Source organism: Podarcis gaigeae, assembly GCF_964106915.1.
Source record: "Podarcis gaigeae genome assembly, chromosome: 18".
NCBI lineage: Eukaryota > Metazoa > Chordata > Lepidosauria > Squamata > Lacertidae > Podarcis > Podarcis gaigeae.
Window position 1 is genome coordinate 10,162,477 of NC_139696.1, and position 13,073 is coordinate 10,175,549.

At 50.4% G+C, this 13,073-nt stretch overlaps 2 protein-coding genes across 8 annotated transcripts in view; one reads left to right on the forward strand and one right to left on the reverse strand.

The window, feature by feature from the left end:
* Positions 1–6,104, forward strand: part of COMP (cartilage oligomeric matrix protein) — a 43,718-nt gene extending 37,614 nt beyond the window's left edge. The window contains exon 20 of the mRNA XM_083720343.1: positions 1,792–6,104. Within this exon, the coding sequence (XP_083576469.1) occupies positions 1,792–1,841 (50 nt within the window). The 3' untranslated portion in view covers positions 1,842–6,104. The remainder of the gene's footprint in view (positions 1–1,791) is intronic.
* Positions 6,105–9,940: 3,836 nt separating this feature from the next.
* The window catches only part of CRTC1 (CREB regulated transcription coactivator 1), a 46,833-nt gene continuing 43,700 nt past the window's right edge, over positions 9,941–13,073 (reverse strand). For 4 of the 7 annotated variants that reach the window (XM_083720452.1, XM_083720453.1, XM_083720450.1 and 1 more), the window contains 2 exons: positions 12,562–12,757; positions 9,941–11,267 (listed from right to left, as the gene is read on the reverse strand). In XM_083720452.1, coding sequence (XP_083576578.1) covers positions 11,056–11,267; positions 12,562–12,757 — 408 coding nt within the window. In that variant the 3' untranslated portion in view covers positions 9,941–11,055. The remainder of the gene's footprint in view (positions 11,268–12,561; positions 12,758–13,073) is intronic. The other 3 variants (XM_083720454.1, XM_083720451.1, XM_083720449.1) reach the window with 1 other exon arrangement.

Genomic DNA, 13,073 nt, shown 5'->3' on the forward strand with positions numbered 1-13,073 from the left:
TTTAAGTTGTTTTTGCAGACTCCGGCAAGTTGTGGGTCTTGGGGTCATATTACCTTTGGGACTCACCTGTTGGGGGCAGTGATGCTTCTGAACAGGAATTTCTGGAAACCCCAGGAGCTGAGAGGGCTCTCGCACTCAGGTCCTGCTTGGGGGCTCCCCGTGGGGGCATCTGGATGGTGGACTAGATGGGCCCTTGGCCTGATCCAGAAGCCAGGTTCCTTATGCATCAAGGGAAGTAATAGTGCCACTGTATTCTGCTCTGGTCAGACCTCACCTGGAGTACTGTGTCCAGTTCTGGGCACCACAGTTCAAGAAGGACACTGACAAACTGGAACGTGTCCAGAGGAGGGCAACCAAAATGGTCAAAGGCCTGGAAACGATGCCTTATGAGGAACGGCTAAGGGAGCTGGGCATGTTTAGCCTGGAGAAGAGGAGGTGAAGGGGTGATATGATAGCCATGTTCAAATATATAAAAGGATGTCACATAGAGGAGGGAGAAAGGTTGTTTTCTGCTGTTCCAGAGAAGCGGACACGGAGCAATGGTTCCAAACTACAAGAAAGAAGATTCCACCTAAACATTAGGAAGAACTTCCTGACAGTAAGAGCTGTTTGACAGTGGAATTTGCTGCCAAGGAGTGTGGTGGAGTCTCCTTCTTTGGAGGTCTTGAAGCAGAGGCTTGACAACCATATGTCAGGAGTGCTCTGATGGTGTTTCCTGCTTGGCAGGGGGTTGGACTCCATGGCCCTTGGGGTCTCTTCCAACTCTAGGATTCTATGTTCTTGTGGAACCTCCAGGTCCAGAGGCAGTCTATCTGGATCCCTAGTTTCTTATGGGTGTTTAGCCGCTGTAGGAACAGAGTGTTGGCCAGGGAGGGGTGTACCAAAGCGCTTTACCCCCACAGTCACATCATCAAGTCTCTTTTACTGGGTGGGACTCTGTAACTCCCTGCGTTTCAGGGGGTTGGACTGGATGACCCTCAGGACCCCTTTCAACTCTAAGATAAGGTTGCCAGTTTTTTTCAATTAATCTGGGGACACTTTAATTACTACACATTTGGGACGTTGATGATGATGCAGCGATGGCGGTGGGTAACAGAGGGGCGGCCGCCGCCTTGACCTCAACCGCCACGTTTTCCCTTCCTCCGAGGCTTCTGTCTCTTTTCTCCATGAGCCTGGGCAGCCCCCGAGTTGTTGATTCTTCGGTGTTGGTGGGGAAGCAATGCGTGGTGGGTCAGGCATGGAAGGCGGAGAAGGAGGGTTGAGAGCAGCGGTGGTGGCGAGGCTAGGCCAGCGCGATGCCTCCCTTCCCATCGGAGCAGCCCCAATCCCATTCCTACTTGTGTGCAAGCAGGAGGGGACACGGATCCCTCAGCTGAGAAGGAAGGCTTCCCGTTGCCTGAGAGATCTCTGCCCCTCTCCTGTGAAGCCTCCTTTCACAGCTGAGAGATCCCCACCCCGTAGGAGTTGGGAGGCTGCTCCGATAGGCAGCGTGAAGCCTCCCTTCACAGCTTACTTGCTGTGGTCAGGGAAGGTGGAGGCAGCCCGAAAGCTGCATCTTAGAACCCCTGCACCACCATCATATGGGGACTTTCCAGCAGCTACTGAAGCCAGCCAGAGCCAACTGCTCCGGGCAGCTGAGACTGCCGCTGCTGCGTTTCCCGGGGACATTCGATGAAATCCGGGGACATTCCGGGGATGGAATTTGTCTGGGGACTTATTCGCAAATCCGGGAAACGGGGACGTCTGGTAACCCCATTCTAAGGTCCCTGCCTCCTGTTCTCTCATTCACAGACACGATCCCAGAGGACTACGAATCTTACCGGAACCAGCAAGACTACTAAGCACCTTTTAGGGTTGGCCCGAGACTCACATACTCACCCCTCTGCTTCCTGCTCTTTTTACGATATATCAGATTATGGACAGTCCTGCAATACCTTGCAGCAGCCGCCCAGCCGCCCTCTGGCATCGCTGCGCCTCCCTTTCCCTAGTAACCGGAAGCCCCCTTGGAATCCCTCACTGGCCACCAATCTGCTGAATGTTCTGCACCGTGCAGAAGAGTAGCAGCTAATCCAGCTGTTCCAGCGGAGGCGCTTGAGAACATGGAAGGGAGAGGCTGCCTAAGAGAATCTCTCCAAGAACTCCAAAGCACTCGCCAGCAGAGGGAGGCTGCTTCCTTCTGCTCCAGCCCTAGGTAGGGGGTTCGGGTCTGATGTCAAGAAAGTGGGGCTGACCATTGCACCCCTGCATGAATCACTGTCCAGGCACAGATTAGCGATTCATGCAAAAACGGGGTGGTGCGATGTGAGAAAATGGTCATATTCTTGCAAGTAAACAATTTTGAGAAATGTATGACTGAACCAGCTTTAAAGTGGACAGGGAGGGAAATTGTGTGCCGAGCTAATCCAATCTGGCCTGCTCTGGCATCCTGCAAGAGAGGTGCCCCTGCTTTGGTTTGATCCTCAGCCCCTCAAGGCTCAGGTGCTGAGAAGCCTGGTGGGCGGCTGCCAGTCTGAGCAGGTGACCTTGGGTAAACGTGGCGCAGGGCTTCCTCCCAAACCCAGTTGCACGCTCATTCCTCGGCCCTGAATCTCTGGCGCATTAAAGGCAGGTAATGAAATGCGCACCTTCTCGGAAGCAATAAGAAGAAACGCAGAGAAAGCACTTTTTAAAAAATATGTATGTATAGAGAATTTGGAGAATTAAATTACTTTGTCTTAAGGACAAGGAGGTTGTGTTTTGTGATGCTGCCCGCGAGGCAGGCTCTCTGAAAGCCAGGAGAGATTCCAAAAAGCAAAACTGCCATCTGGCTAGGGAAGAGGAAGGCATTTTGCAAAAAAAAAAAAAACCCACTCCTTTTTAACCCACTGCAAAGCAGCTTTGCAATTAACAACAATTATTCAGAAAAGCAGAGCTGAGCAGCCAGAGAGAAAAACAGCTGAACTTTATTACATTTCATTTACAAATAATGCAAAGTTACAAAGACAAAAAAAGCCTTCACAGAGAAAGAAAGAAAAAAAGGAAACGAACGAACCAAAAAAAGAGAGATCAAAAAGAATGTACACAGAGTTTTGCCGCTTTTTCACATCATTGTCATGTTCTTAAGTTTGCAAAAAGAAGAAAAAACACACACACGCTTACAAAGCCACCTTCAGGGTTCCTTTTTTTTTTTTTTGCCAAGAAAAAAGCCACAATAAATTAAGCTTCTATGCTCCAGAGTTCCTGTGCTGCTGCCCCCAAGTACCCCCCTCCCCACCCCCCAAGAAAACCTGTAACTCAATGGTAGGATTTGCATATATCAGTAAAGTCATTCCACTAGTCCTCATGTTTTTGTTTTTTTTAAAAAAAAAACTATAAAGAACAGGATGTTACACAGTCCAAAAATACAGAAAACAAAAGACTGTTCCCTTCCCACCCTTTTAATCCGCCTCCCCCCCACCCCAAAATATGATTTTTGTGTTACTGTTTTTTAGCTGCCTGTCTGTAAGGGAAGCTGCCAAACACAGCTGAATCTACCTTATTCAGATAAAACCCACATTTCCCCTGGTGTTCTTTTACACTTTCAGGTGCCCCAAAATAAATGGGGGGGGGAGAGAAAAAATTAATTTCCTCCCTGCCCCCAAAAGAAAGCCATGTATTGAAAAGCTACCACCCGACTAACAGCTAGAACTAAGCACATTTCGTTTACTTGCTAAGTTGCGTTAAAGTTCTGGATGTCTCTAGCAATATGGTTATTATAATATGGATAATTACGTTTAATGTGCAACTGCTCATGCCCATATAGAGTTAGGAACTAGTTAGGATCGAAGGGGGAAATAACGTCTAGGCATGGTCTTTTCCACCCTTCCCCCCCCCAAAAAAAAGAAAGTGATGTTAGGGTTGCAGCCCAATTAAGTTCTGCTCAGAGCAGATCCACCAGACCCATTTGGCCACATCCGTCTGTTTCGATAGGACTACTCGGAGTATGGCCAACAGCAGATGCAACCTGCAAAAGCTTGCAGAATTAATCCTGGTGTTTCTGTTGCGTATGGCAGGGCAACCAAAGAGATGTGCCACACGACAAGCGGCTGCATTTGCAAGCCGTGCCTTAGCTACTGGTAAATGTTCTCCAAATCAAGGATCTTGAGTAGGTATTATGCCGTTCCCTCTCCTGGCACAGAGAGTTTCGAGCGGCTTCTGCAAAGGGCCGATTTCTATGCGCTGGTTGGTTAGGGTTTCCCGAAGTGAAACACAGATGCCACGTCATCAAGACGGTTGTGGATCTTCCCCACTCCAAGGATAATGGCTTTTTAGTAAGGATTCCTGATACCGCCATTTCTCTTTTAAACAAAATAAACGATGCAGCTAGTCCCTGTGGCCTTTCTAAAAACTATCAGCTTCAAATGAAGGCTTATGAAACTAACAGAACTGTAATCTAGAACTTACAGGTATCCCCAGACCGGGGGGGGGGGGTGCGCACCACAACCCCCCACAAAACACTTAATCCTCCCGCCCAATTTGGCAAAAACAAACCCCCCAAAAACCCTCCCTCCTTTTATTTCAGCAAGTCGTGTTTATTTGCACTGAATTCAACTGAATCCTACTTGCTGTTTGTGGGATTTTTAAAGTGGGGGACATGCCAAACTTCACATCCCCCCTCCCCAATCACACACACTTGCAAAGGGGTGGAGGGGTTATGGGGAGAAGTATTTTGACCCACCTGGCTCATTCAACTGATCTGCCCAGTTACGTTTTAAAGCTCTGCTGGTGCTTTTTTTCAGAGAAGCTTCTACTGCGCACCCAGCCCCAGCCTCCAAAAACCTGCCAGTCCAGCATATTTTTTGGGGGGGGGCGCCATGTTGGCGAAGGCTGGGCCAGGAGAAGACATGTCCGGCTCAGGTCAGCCGTGCCATACAGTAACAGAACACCGTTTGGATGTGGCGGCAATTGATAATAATGGTGATAATCATTTTATTATTTGAACCCTGCCCTTCTGACTGGGTTGCCCCAGCTTGCCAAACATATATAAGTTGTGTCTGGGGGGGGGGGTGGAAGGAGAAGGCATCTCAGAGCCCACCTCCCACCCACCCCTGTCCCAAAGGTGGGCTTTCCACCGTTTTTTGACACACCTGAAAATTGGGGCTGGTGGGAGAACGATTAACGCTGGGGATTTTGTCATTGTTATCGATATACCGAGAAGGTTTGGGGGGGGGGGCGGAGTAGGAGAGGAGAGAAGGGAACCAGGCAGAAAGCAAAAAAAGGCAATGAATTCTCAACCACAGGCGTGAGATCGTCCAACTTGCAGGTGGAGAACGGGGACATTGAGCCAAGACAGCCTTTGCTTCAATACACATGCTAAGAGACCAACAGCTATTATACATTTTTTTTTGCTTTCGGTTCTTATGTAAAAGGGGGATGAAAACCAAAACCCAACACCCCAAAGGGAGAAAGTACCAAGCTGTTGCTGCTGCGGCCGCCTCAAAGCATCTCCCCCCCCCCCCCAGCCTGCGATCCCCTCCCCCCAAAAAGCCACGCCTTTCCTTTATAAACACAGTAGAAACTGGCCAAGCTCACATTTATTTATATATACTTTTTAAAATATATATATATATATATATTTATATACACACACGCACCGTGCCCTCCTCCCCCTCCCCGAAAGGAAGTTGTTTCCCCCCCCTTTTAAAAAAAATAAAAAATAATAATAATAAATACAACGAAAAGCACAAAGATATCGACCGAAATTCCATAAACGTAGTGTGTTGGTTATTTAAACCCTCCGCACCCCTAAATTCACATATTGCAATATGGGAATTCCGCACAAAGCCTAAAAGTTTTCTTTTGAAAATAAAAGGAAGGTTAAACTGGTTCATTTAAAAAAAAAAAGTTACAACACAAAAACACTTAACTTTTTGTTTGGGTTCCCCATTTTTTTTTCCTAAAAAGAAGAAGAATGCATACTCAGATATTCAACTGCTCTTTCACAGATGTTTTCACAGTGACAAGGGAATTTTTTAAATTAAAAAAAATAAATCAAAGTGCCTTCTTTCTTTCTTTCTTTCTTTTTTCAAAAGCCATGGGTGCAGTATGCAGGTAGTCCTCTTCCGGAGAGGAATTCTACCTAAGAAGGGGGGTGGAGTAGATGGCTGCCTTGAAAGGATGGAAATGGGACCACCACAGAAAAACGAGGGGGGGGGAGAGAAAGAAGTAGCCTTTTTCTTTTTTAAAAAAGGGACAGCTCAGTCTCTTGCTGCTGCCTGTCAGAGATAGATTTCCAAGGAGCCCCCAGCAAGACTCCTGCAAACATGCAGAAAAGCCACAGCGATAACAAGACTCGGTTTTCCCTGGCCATGCAATGGGAAGAGGCCGCCCCCAAATTTGGCCTTTTTTGGCAGGAATGGGGGGGGGAATGTCTTATCCTACCCGCCCCCAATTTGTGCATAGCTGGGTCTGACCTCCACCGAGCCCAGCATCCTGTATCCGAGGACATCCGGACAATTAGCCCCCTGCTTGCTGGGGGTCTGGTTGGCCGCTGTGGGAAGAGGGGGCTGGGCCTAATCCAGTTGCTGGATCTGTACCCTGCTCCCTGCGCCACTTTTAAGTCTTCCTTTTTTTACACTTCCATCTCAGTTTGCTTACCCATGCGCACACACACACACACACACACACACACCCAATATATATGTATATATAGTCATTCACTCTGGCTCAAGATACTCCCCCTGCTTTTGCAAGACATTTTTCGAAGCTGACGGAAAGCATTGTGGATTTAAAACACCAGCACCCGGCCTCTCTGCCGACAGCCTGCCATCCCCGCAATCGCTTCTGATACCCATCCTGGCCTCTCGACACCCGCTGGCCGCCAGACACACACCCCTTAGAAAACCGGGACCAGGTCCATCGGGCAGGGGGATTACAGGGGGAGAGCAGGAGGGGGCAGCGGAACTCTGCATATGCTCAGGAACACTTCTCCACACAGCTTGCAAGGATGGAAATGGAGCAGGGCCTTGACAATGAGGATGACAGTAATCAGTGTCATTTAATTCATTGGGCACTTGATGCCAAGAGGGGCTTTTGGGGGCCAACGTCCATTTTCAAAGACCAACAATGGCAGCTATTGGGTGGGGATTTTAAAAGGAAAAGATCTTGCTTTAAGGAATGTGACGTGGGGGTTTTTCCAAAAGAGACCCTTGTTGATTACAAAGATACTCGAACTTTGCAGAATTGGGCCCCAATCAGCTCTAGGGCTCTAACATGCCTTGCTAATATTTTGGGCTGGCAGCAAAGCTCCTGCTAGGAATCACAGACTTGTACTGTAGAGCTGGAAGGGACCCCAAGGGGTCATCTAGCCCATCCCCCTGCAATGCAGGAACCTTCCGCCCAATGTGGGTCTCGAACTCACAACCCTGAGATTCAGAGTCTCGTGCTCTTACCAACTGAGCTATGGAAGCCTGTACTGCCTGGCAACCAGTGGCTTCTGTGGGTCCCACTGGGATGAGAAGGTGCGGTACCCCTCCTGGCCTGCTCCAGTGGAGGTGCTGTGGAGCAAGCGGAACCTGATGGAAAATGGAGGGACATCGACTTCTGCGCTTGGTTCCTCACTTGGAACTTTTTCTTGCCAAATTATAATGAGAAAGGGCTCTGCTTGTGTAAGTTCAGGGGCTCAGACCGCACTGCAGGGGTGAAACTGGTCTCGTTTACACAGTATTATTAGCTCGCGCGCACACACACACACACAGAGCAACACTGGACCAGGCTGGTGTCAGATTAAGGTCCATAGAGACCCAGGATAAAATGACCACTCAGCGCAGGCATTTCCTGGGCCAGCTGCCATCTCTTGGCCTAACCTACCTCACAGCGTTATTGGGAAGGTAAAGGGGGGGGAGGAGGAGGAAAGGAGAGTACAGAAAGAACGGCTTAAGACAAACGCACCACGGTGCCCATCCATAGACAAGTCAGGCACCTAACCGAAAGAGAGCAGCTCTTTTAAAACCTGCCCCTAACTGAGCAACGAACAACACTCCCGCTTCTGAACGAAGCAGGACTTCCTGCAACAAAGCATTCTCCCCTGGAACAGAATCATGGTGGGTAGAATCCCCCAAAAGGAAGGATATGGGGAGCTTTCAGCTCCGCCCCCTTCAAAATAAGCAATTTTAAGCAAGCTTTGATTCAGACAGAGCATGTATCTCAAAACCTCTGGGGGCCTGGCCTTAAACACAGAATTGAGGTTGGGGGTGAGGATAGAAACACTCCCCCCCCATGATGAAAAAACAGAAAGAAGCAGAATATAAGGTGCATTAACGGAGGAAGTAATTTGCCATTGTGCTAAAGTCATCGTTTGGATACTCAACGTGATAAATTAAGAATGACGCTTCCCCCTACTGGGAAGAAAGATATCGAGCACATCGAAATATCCTGCGCTATGATCCTGCCATCTTTAACCATCGTTTGCAGCAACAGCAACAAATGAAACACAAACCAGGAATTTAAACAGTGCCCCTCCAGAGGAAATGGTCCCTAATCCTCAGTGACCCTCAAACAAATCCAGAAAGGGTTTTTTTGTGTCTGTGTTTCACGTGTGTATACAGATATATAGATATATATAGATATATATTAAGGCCATTTTTGTAAAACTACTTACAGTTGATCCGCACGCAGGCTCTCCTATGTACATGTGTAATTTAGAAAAGGGGAGGAGGAGAGATTTTTACATCTCCCTATAAAACTGTCCGGTTCGAGAGCTGCGTGTGTTTACCAAACCAGGAAACAAGTCTTCCACATCCCCAAGCGGAGGCCAAAGAGGACTGTGCACATGTTGAGATCTGAGGGAAGGGCATCCCAGAGAGTCGGACCAATGAATTCTGACAGGATCGCTGGAGGCCAAAGGATGAGATCCCTGCATTCACCGTCCGGAGAAGGAGAGTTACCACCTCCTGGTTTTTTTGTTTTTTTAGCAGACGGGATTCCCTCTCGTGTAGGAGAGGGACCCAGATCAGGCTTGAAATGGGCAGACCATGGCGAGTACTAGAGGCTAAAATACTGATACGGGTTATATAACAATGGGAGAGGCCACTTCTCGGGAGTCGAAAGGGCTGGGGGGAAAGCACTGCATCGAAGCGCCCACACAGAACGCCTAGGAGACAGCACAGTTTTAGTGCAAAAGTCGTAAAACAAAGGATGGCACAGGCGGAGTGTAAGCAGACATGTACTCGGAACGGGACTTCCTTGCGGCACATGCAGGGGCCCAGCTGTAACTCGCCGGGGAGAGCTATGGCAGGACTCAAACCCAAAACCTGAGGGACAACAAGGCAGGGACTCAAGTTGAACGCTGCCCGGCCAACTCAGAGCAGAAGAGGGGACGGCGGGGAGGTGAGCTCTGCTGCGCCAGCCAGGAAGGCCCAGAGGACTTAAGATATTGCCCAGCCAGGCCAAGGGAGCCACAGGAGGCTACCAGATTAGCATTTTTGGCAAACGGGAGGTTCACTTCCTCCCAAGCAGCACAAAAAACCAGGGACCTGACCTGAAGAATGGGATGCTGTAAAAGAAAAGTGTTTGGGGGGTGGGGAGCAGGGAGACCCTGCCTGAAGCATTCAGACTCACAAACATGCCTGCGAGAGGATTTCTGAGTCTCAGACATGTGTTTCAGGGACCCACCAACACCCCAGGGGCACTTGGCACCAGATTCTGCCAACGGAAAGTGACAAGCGCATCAGAGTCAGTCCAAAAAACTGCCCCACGCCAAAGAGCGCCTCCCGCTCGAGACGTCAAAGGAGAGAACATCTCTGTCCACTTTGCAAGCAGGAGACGTGTGTGTACATCTTGGGGTCCCCTTAAACGATTCCCCACTGAACCCCTCTGATTCTGCCACCCTCAGCAACCATTTGGGGGCTCAATCTGGCTCGGCGCCCCTCCAAGGCTGACCGGATTTTCCTCGCCATTCCCTGCTAAAAAATAACAAATCATGCACGTGAGATATTTTCCTTTAATACTGGGCGGGAAACTGCATTTGCCATGCAAAAAGGGGAGGGGAGAGAGACTTGCACGCTGGACAGCAATAACCCCGCAAGCGTTCAACCCAGAGGAAACTGCAGCTCCTTCCTTTAGGTATCGGAAGTATGCGACATAAATAAAATTGCCATCCTCTTCCTCTACCTGTCCCCCACCCCCTGCCAAAAAAGTCCTTTGAATCGGAAAGAGGAGTTAGGCGGCTCGTGCAACTAAATCCCCGGACGGTGTTGCCCCCCCCAAAAGAGATGTTTCTGCAACTGTTGAGCAAGGAGGCAAACGGGGGAACAGGCAGTTTTGGATGAGAGTCAAGGCTAGCGAGGGGGGGGGCAGGAGATCACTAACTGTTTACACCCCTCCCCATCCTTCAAAGCCAAGCATCTACCTCAGGAAATTATTCTGGAGGGCTCACCGGACTCTCCCCACCACCTCCTGCATTGAACCCCCACCCACCCCATTTCCCAGAAGGAAAGCAGCAATATCCACAACGTAGCTTTCGAACTCAGGGGTGGTGGGGCGTCACGTGTCTGTCGCGCAACCCCCAGCACCCCACCCCAAGGCTTCATGCAGAAGTGGCTGTTTCTGTAACCAAAACCGGAGACTCGGTAGTTTCGACAGAGGTGGGGAGGAAATAAGAACTATCTATTTACCTTTTCAGAGCGCTTTGCCCAGCCACCGGGGGGGGGGAGGGGGGAGTGAGGAAGAGGGGGAGCAGCCTCCTCTACTGCCGCCCCACTCCCCGCCTTCCCAAAGACAAACACGGAGAAACCATTTAGTGCAAAGGAGAACAAGGACCGAACTTTGGTGGCAAGCAGAGGGCGAGAGGAACGGAAAGGGTGCAAGGGGGGCTTGTGGATAGAGGTCCTCTCCCAAACCAGTGGCCTCTGGAGGGGGGGGGATACGGGGGGTGGGCAGCTGCTCTGTGAGGGTGGAAGGAGCCCGGCTCTCAGGTGCGGCGGACCCGAGGTGGGCCGCTCCCTGCCTCTCCGGGTGCCGAGACTTGGTACACCTTTTATTTGCGATTTGGCATGCGCTCTCTCACTCTCTGCGACGCACCCCCTCTTCCCCTCTCCCCTACAGCCGGTCCATCCGGAATGTGTCCTCTGTGGCGGGGTCAGTGAGGACCATGTCGGGGTCGTTGAGCATGTGCAACCCGTCCAAGGTCAGGGGGTCGATTTTGAGTTCGTCCAGGGGGAACTGGGAATCAGAGTCGAAGCTGACATCCCCCACGCCGGCCAGAGAGCTGGTCAGGTCCTTCGACAGGCTGGGAGGGGACTCCCCGGTCACTGGGAGTGGCAGGGTAGAGGGAGAGAGAGAAAGAGAGAAAGACAGACAGACCTTTGGTTAGGATCAGCCTCCGTTCCAATTCCACCTGACCCACTCCTTGGGGCAACCCAGGAGCTAACTTCAGACGTTGGCAACACACGAAGCTGTTCAGACAGTCAGACCCAGGGTGGGGGACACTCCCAGCCCGACCCAAAGATGCTGCAGGGGATTGCACCTGGGGAAAGCTGCGTGTGAAGCCCTGTAGCTAAGCTGCAGCTCTTCCTAGAAAAACTATGTTCTAGTCCTCATGGTTTTCCAAACAAGGAAAACGTAGAAATTCGCCTTGTGCCAAGTCCGACCCATGAGTCCATGTAGCTCAGTTCTGTCTACACCATGGGTAGGCAACCTAAAGCCCGGGGGCCAGATGCGGCCCATCGCCTTCTCAATCTGGCCCGCGGAAGGTCCGGGAATCAGCATGGTTTTACATGAGTAGAATGTGTCCTTTTATTTAAAATGCATCTCTGGGTTATTTGTGGGGCATAGGAATTTGTTCATTTTTAAAAAATATATATAGTCCAGCCCCCCACAAGGACAGTGCAATGGCCTCCTGCTGAAAAAGTTTGCTGACCCGTGGTCTACACTGCCTGGCCCAGAAACAATGGAGTCTGCTCTGCAAGGGCATAATGGGCACTGCTCCACCAGCCTCTGTCTGCCCGCCTTCTGACCTGCAACCAGTCTGGGGGGCGGCCCTGCCTGCCTGCCTGCCTGCCTGCCTGCCTGCCTGCCTGCTTCCTCCTCCTGATTCTCATCGTCTCCCCTTGTAAAATCCTAGACTTGGAGGTCACCAGGCCCGTCATGAAATTCTGTTTCATGGCCACAAGGCCAGGCCAAGGTGACAGTGATGGTCAGCGAACGAATACCGATTTTAAACTCTGGCTCACATACTTTAGCTGACAAAGTGTTGCTTTTAATGCAAATAAACAAATGTGGAATTATCAGCTCTGCCTACTTCTTATGCCCCTGCTGAAGCAGTTATACCTGTTTTTATTGTTCTTTTCACCAGCTGGTCTTTAACTGTCATAAAGACTGGTTGATCGATTGCTCCTTGTAGGAGAAAATCAGCAGGGAGGAGGAGGAAACTACCATTTGTGGGCTCCGTCTCTCGCCGGCCACAATGCCACCTGCTGTTGGGCTCCCTGCCTTCTGCCCTACCCGCTGCTGCTGTTCAGAAATTCAGCAGCTGCAAAGGTCCAAGGGGTGACGATGCGCAGCCAGTCCCACACACACACCCCAGGCGCCAAACCACGGACCCACCTGTGAGGATGATGTTTGGGATGTTCCCGTGGCTGGCGTAGCTGAGCTGCTGGGCGTCCTGGAGGCTCCCGTGGCTTCCGGTGAGGCCCATCATGGCCGCCTGGGAGTAATTGAGGGTGGAGCAGGGGCTGTAGAGGCTGTTGGAGCTGATGGCATTCTCAATCATGTTGAACTGCTCAAGCTGGAGGAAGGAATCCTGGAGGTAAGAACTTAATAAAAGAGCCTTGCTGGGCTGGGCTGAAAAGCCGGCTGGGTTCATAACCCACCAGTCAGATGGGTGGGGGTACAAGTTATACATCATCATCATCATCATCATCATCATCATCATCCCAAGGGCATACTGCTCTGAACCATGGGCTGGGCTAGATGACCCTTGGGGACCCTTCCTCCGAGCATTTTGACGCTGCGGACCGCCCCCAGATCTACGCACGAAGGGCGGCATACAAATTTAACAAATATTTTATCTGGCCGCCAAACTTCTCTGGGTGGTGGAGAGTCGAAACCACCAATCC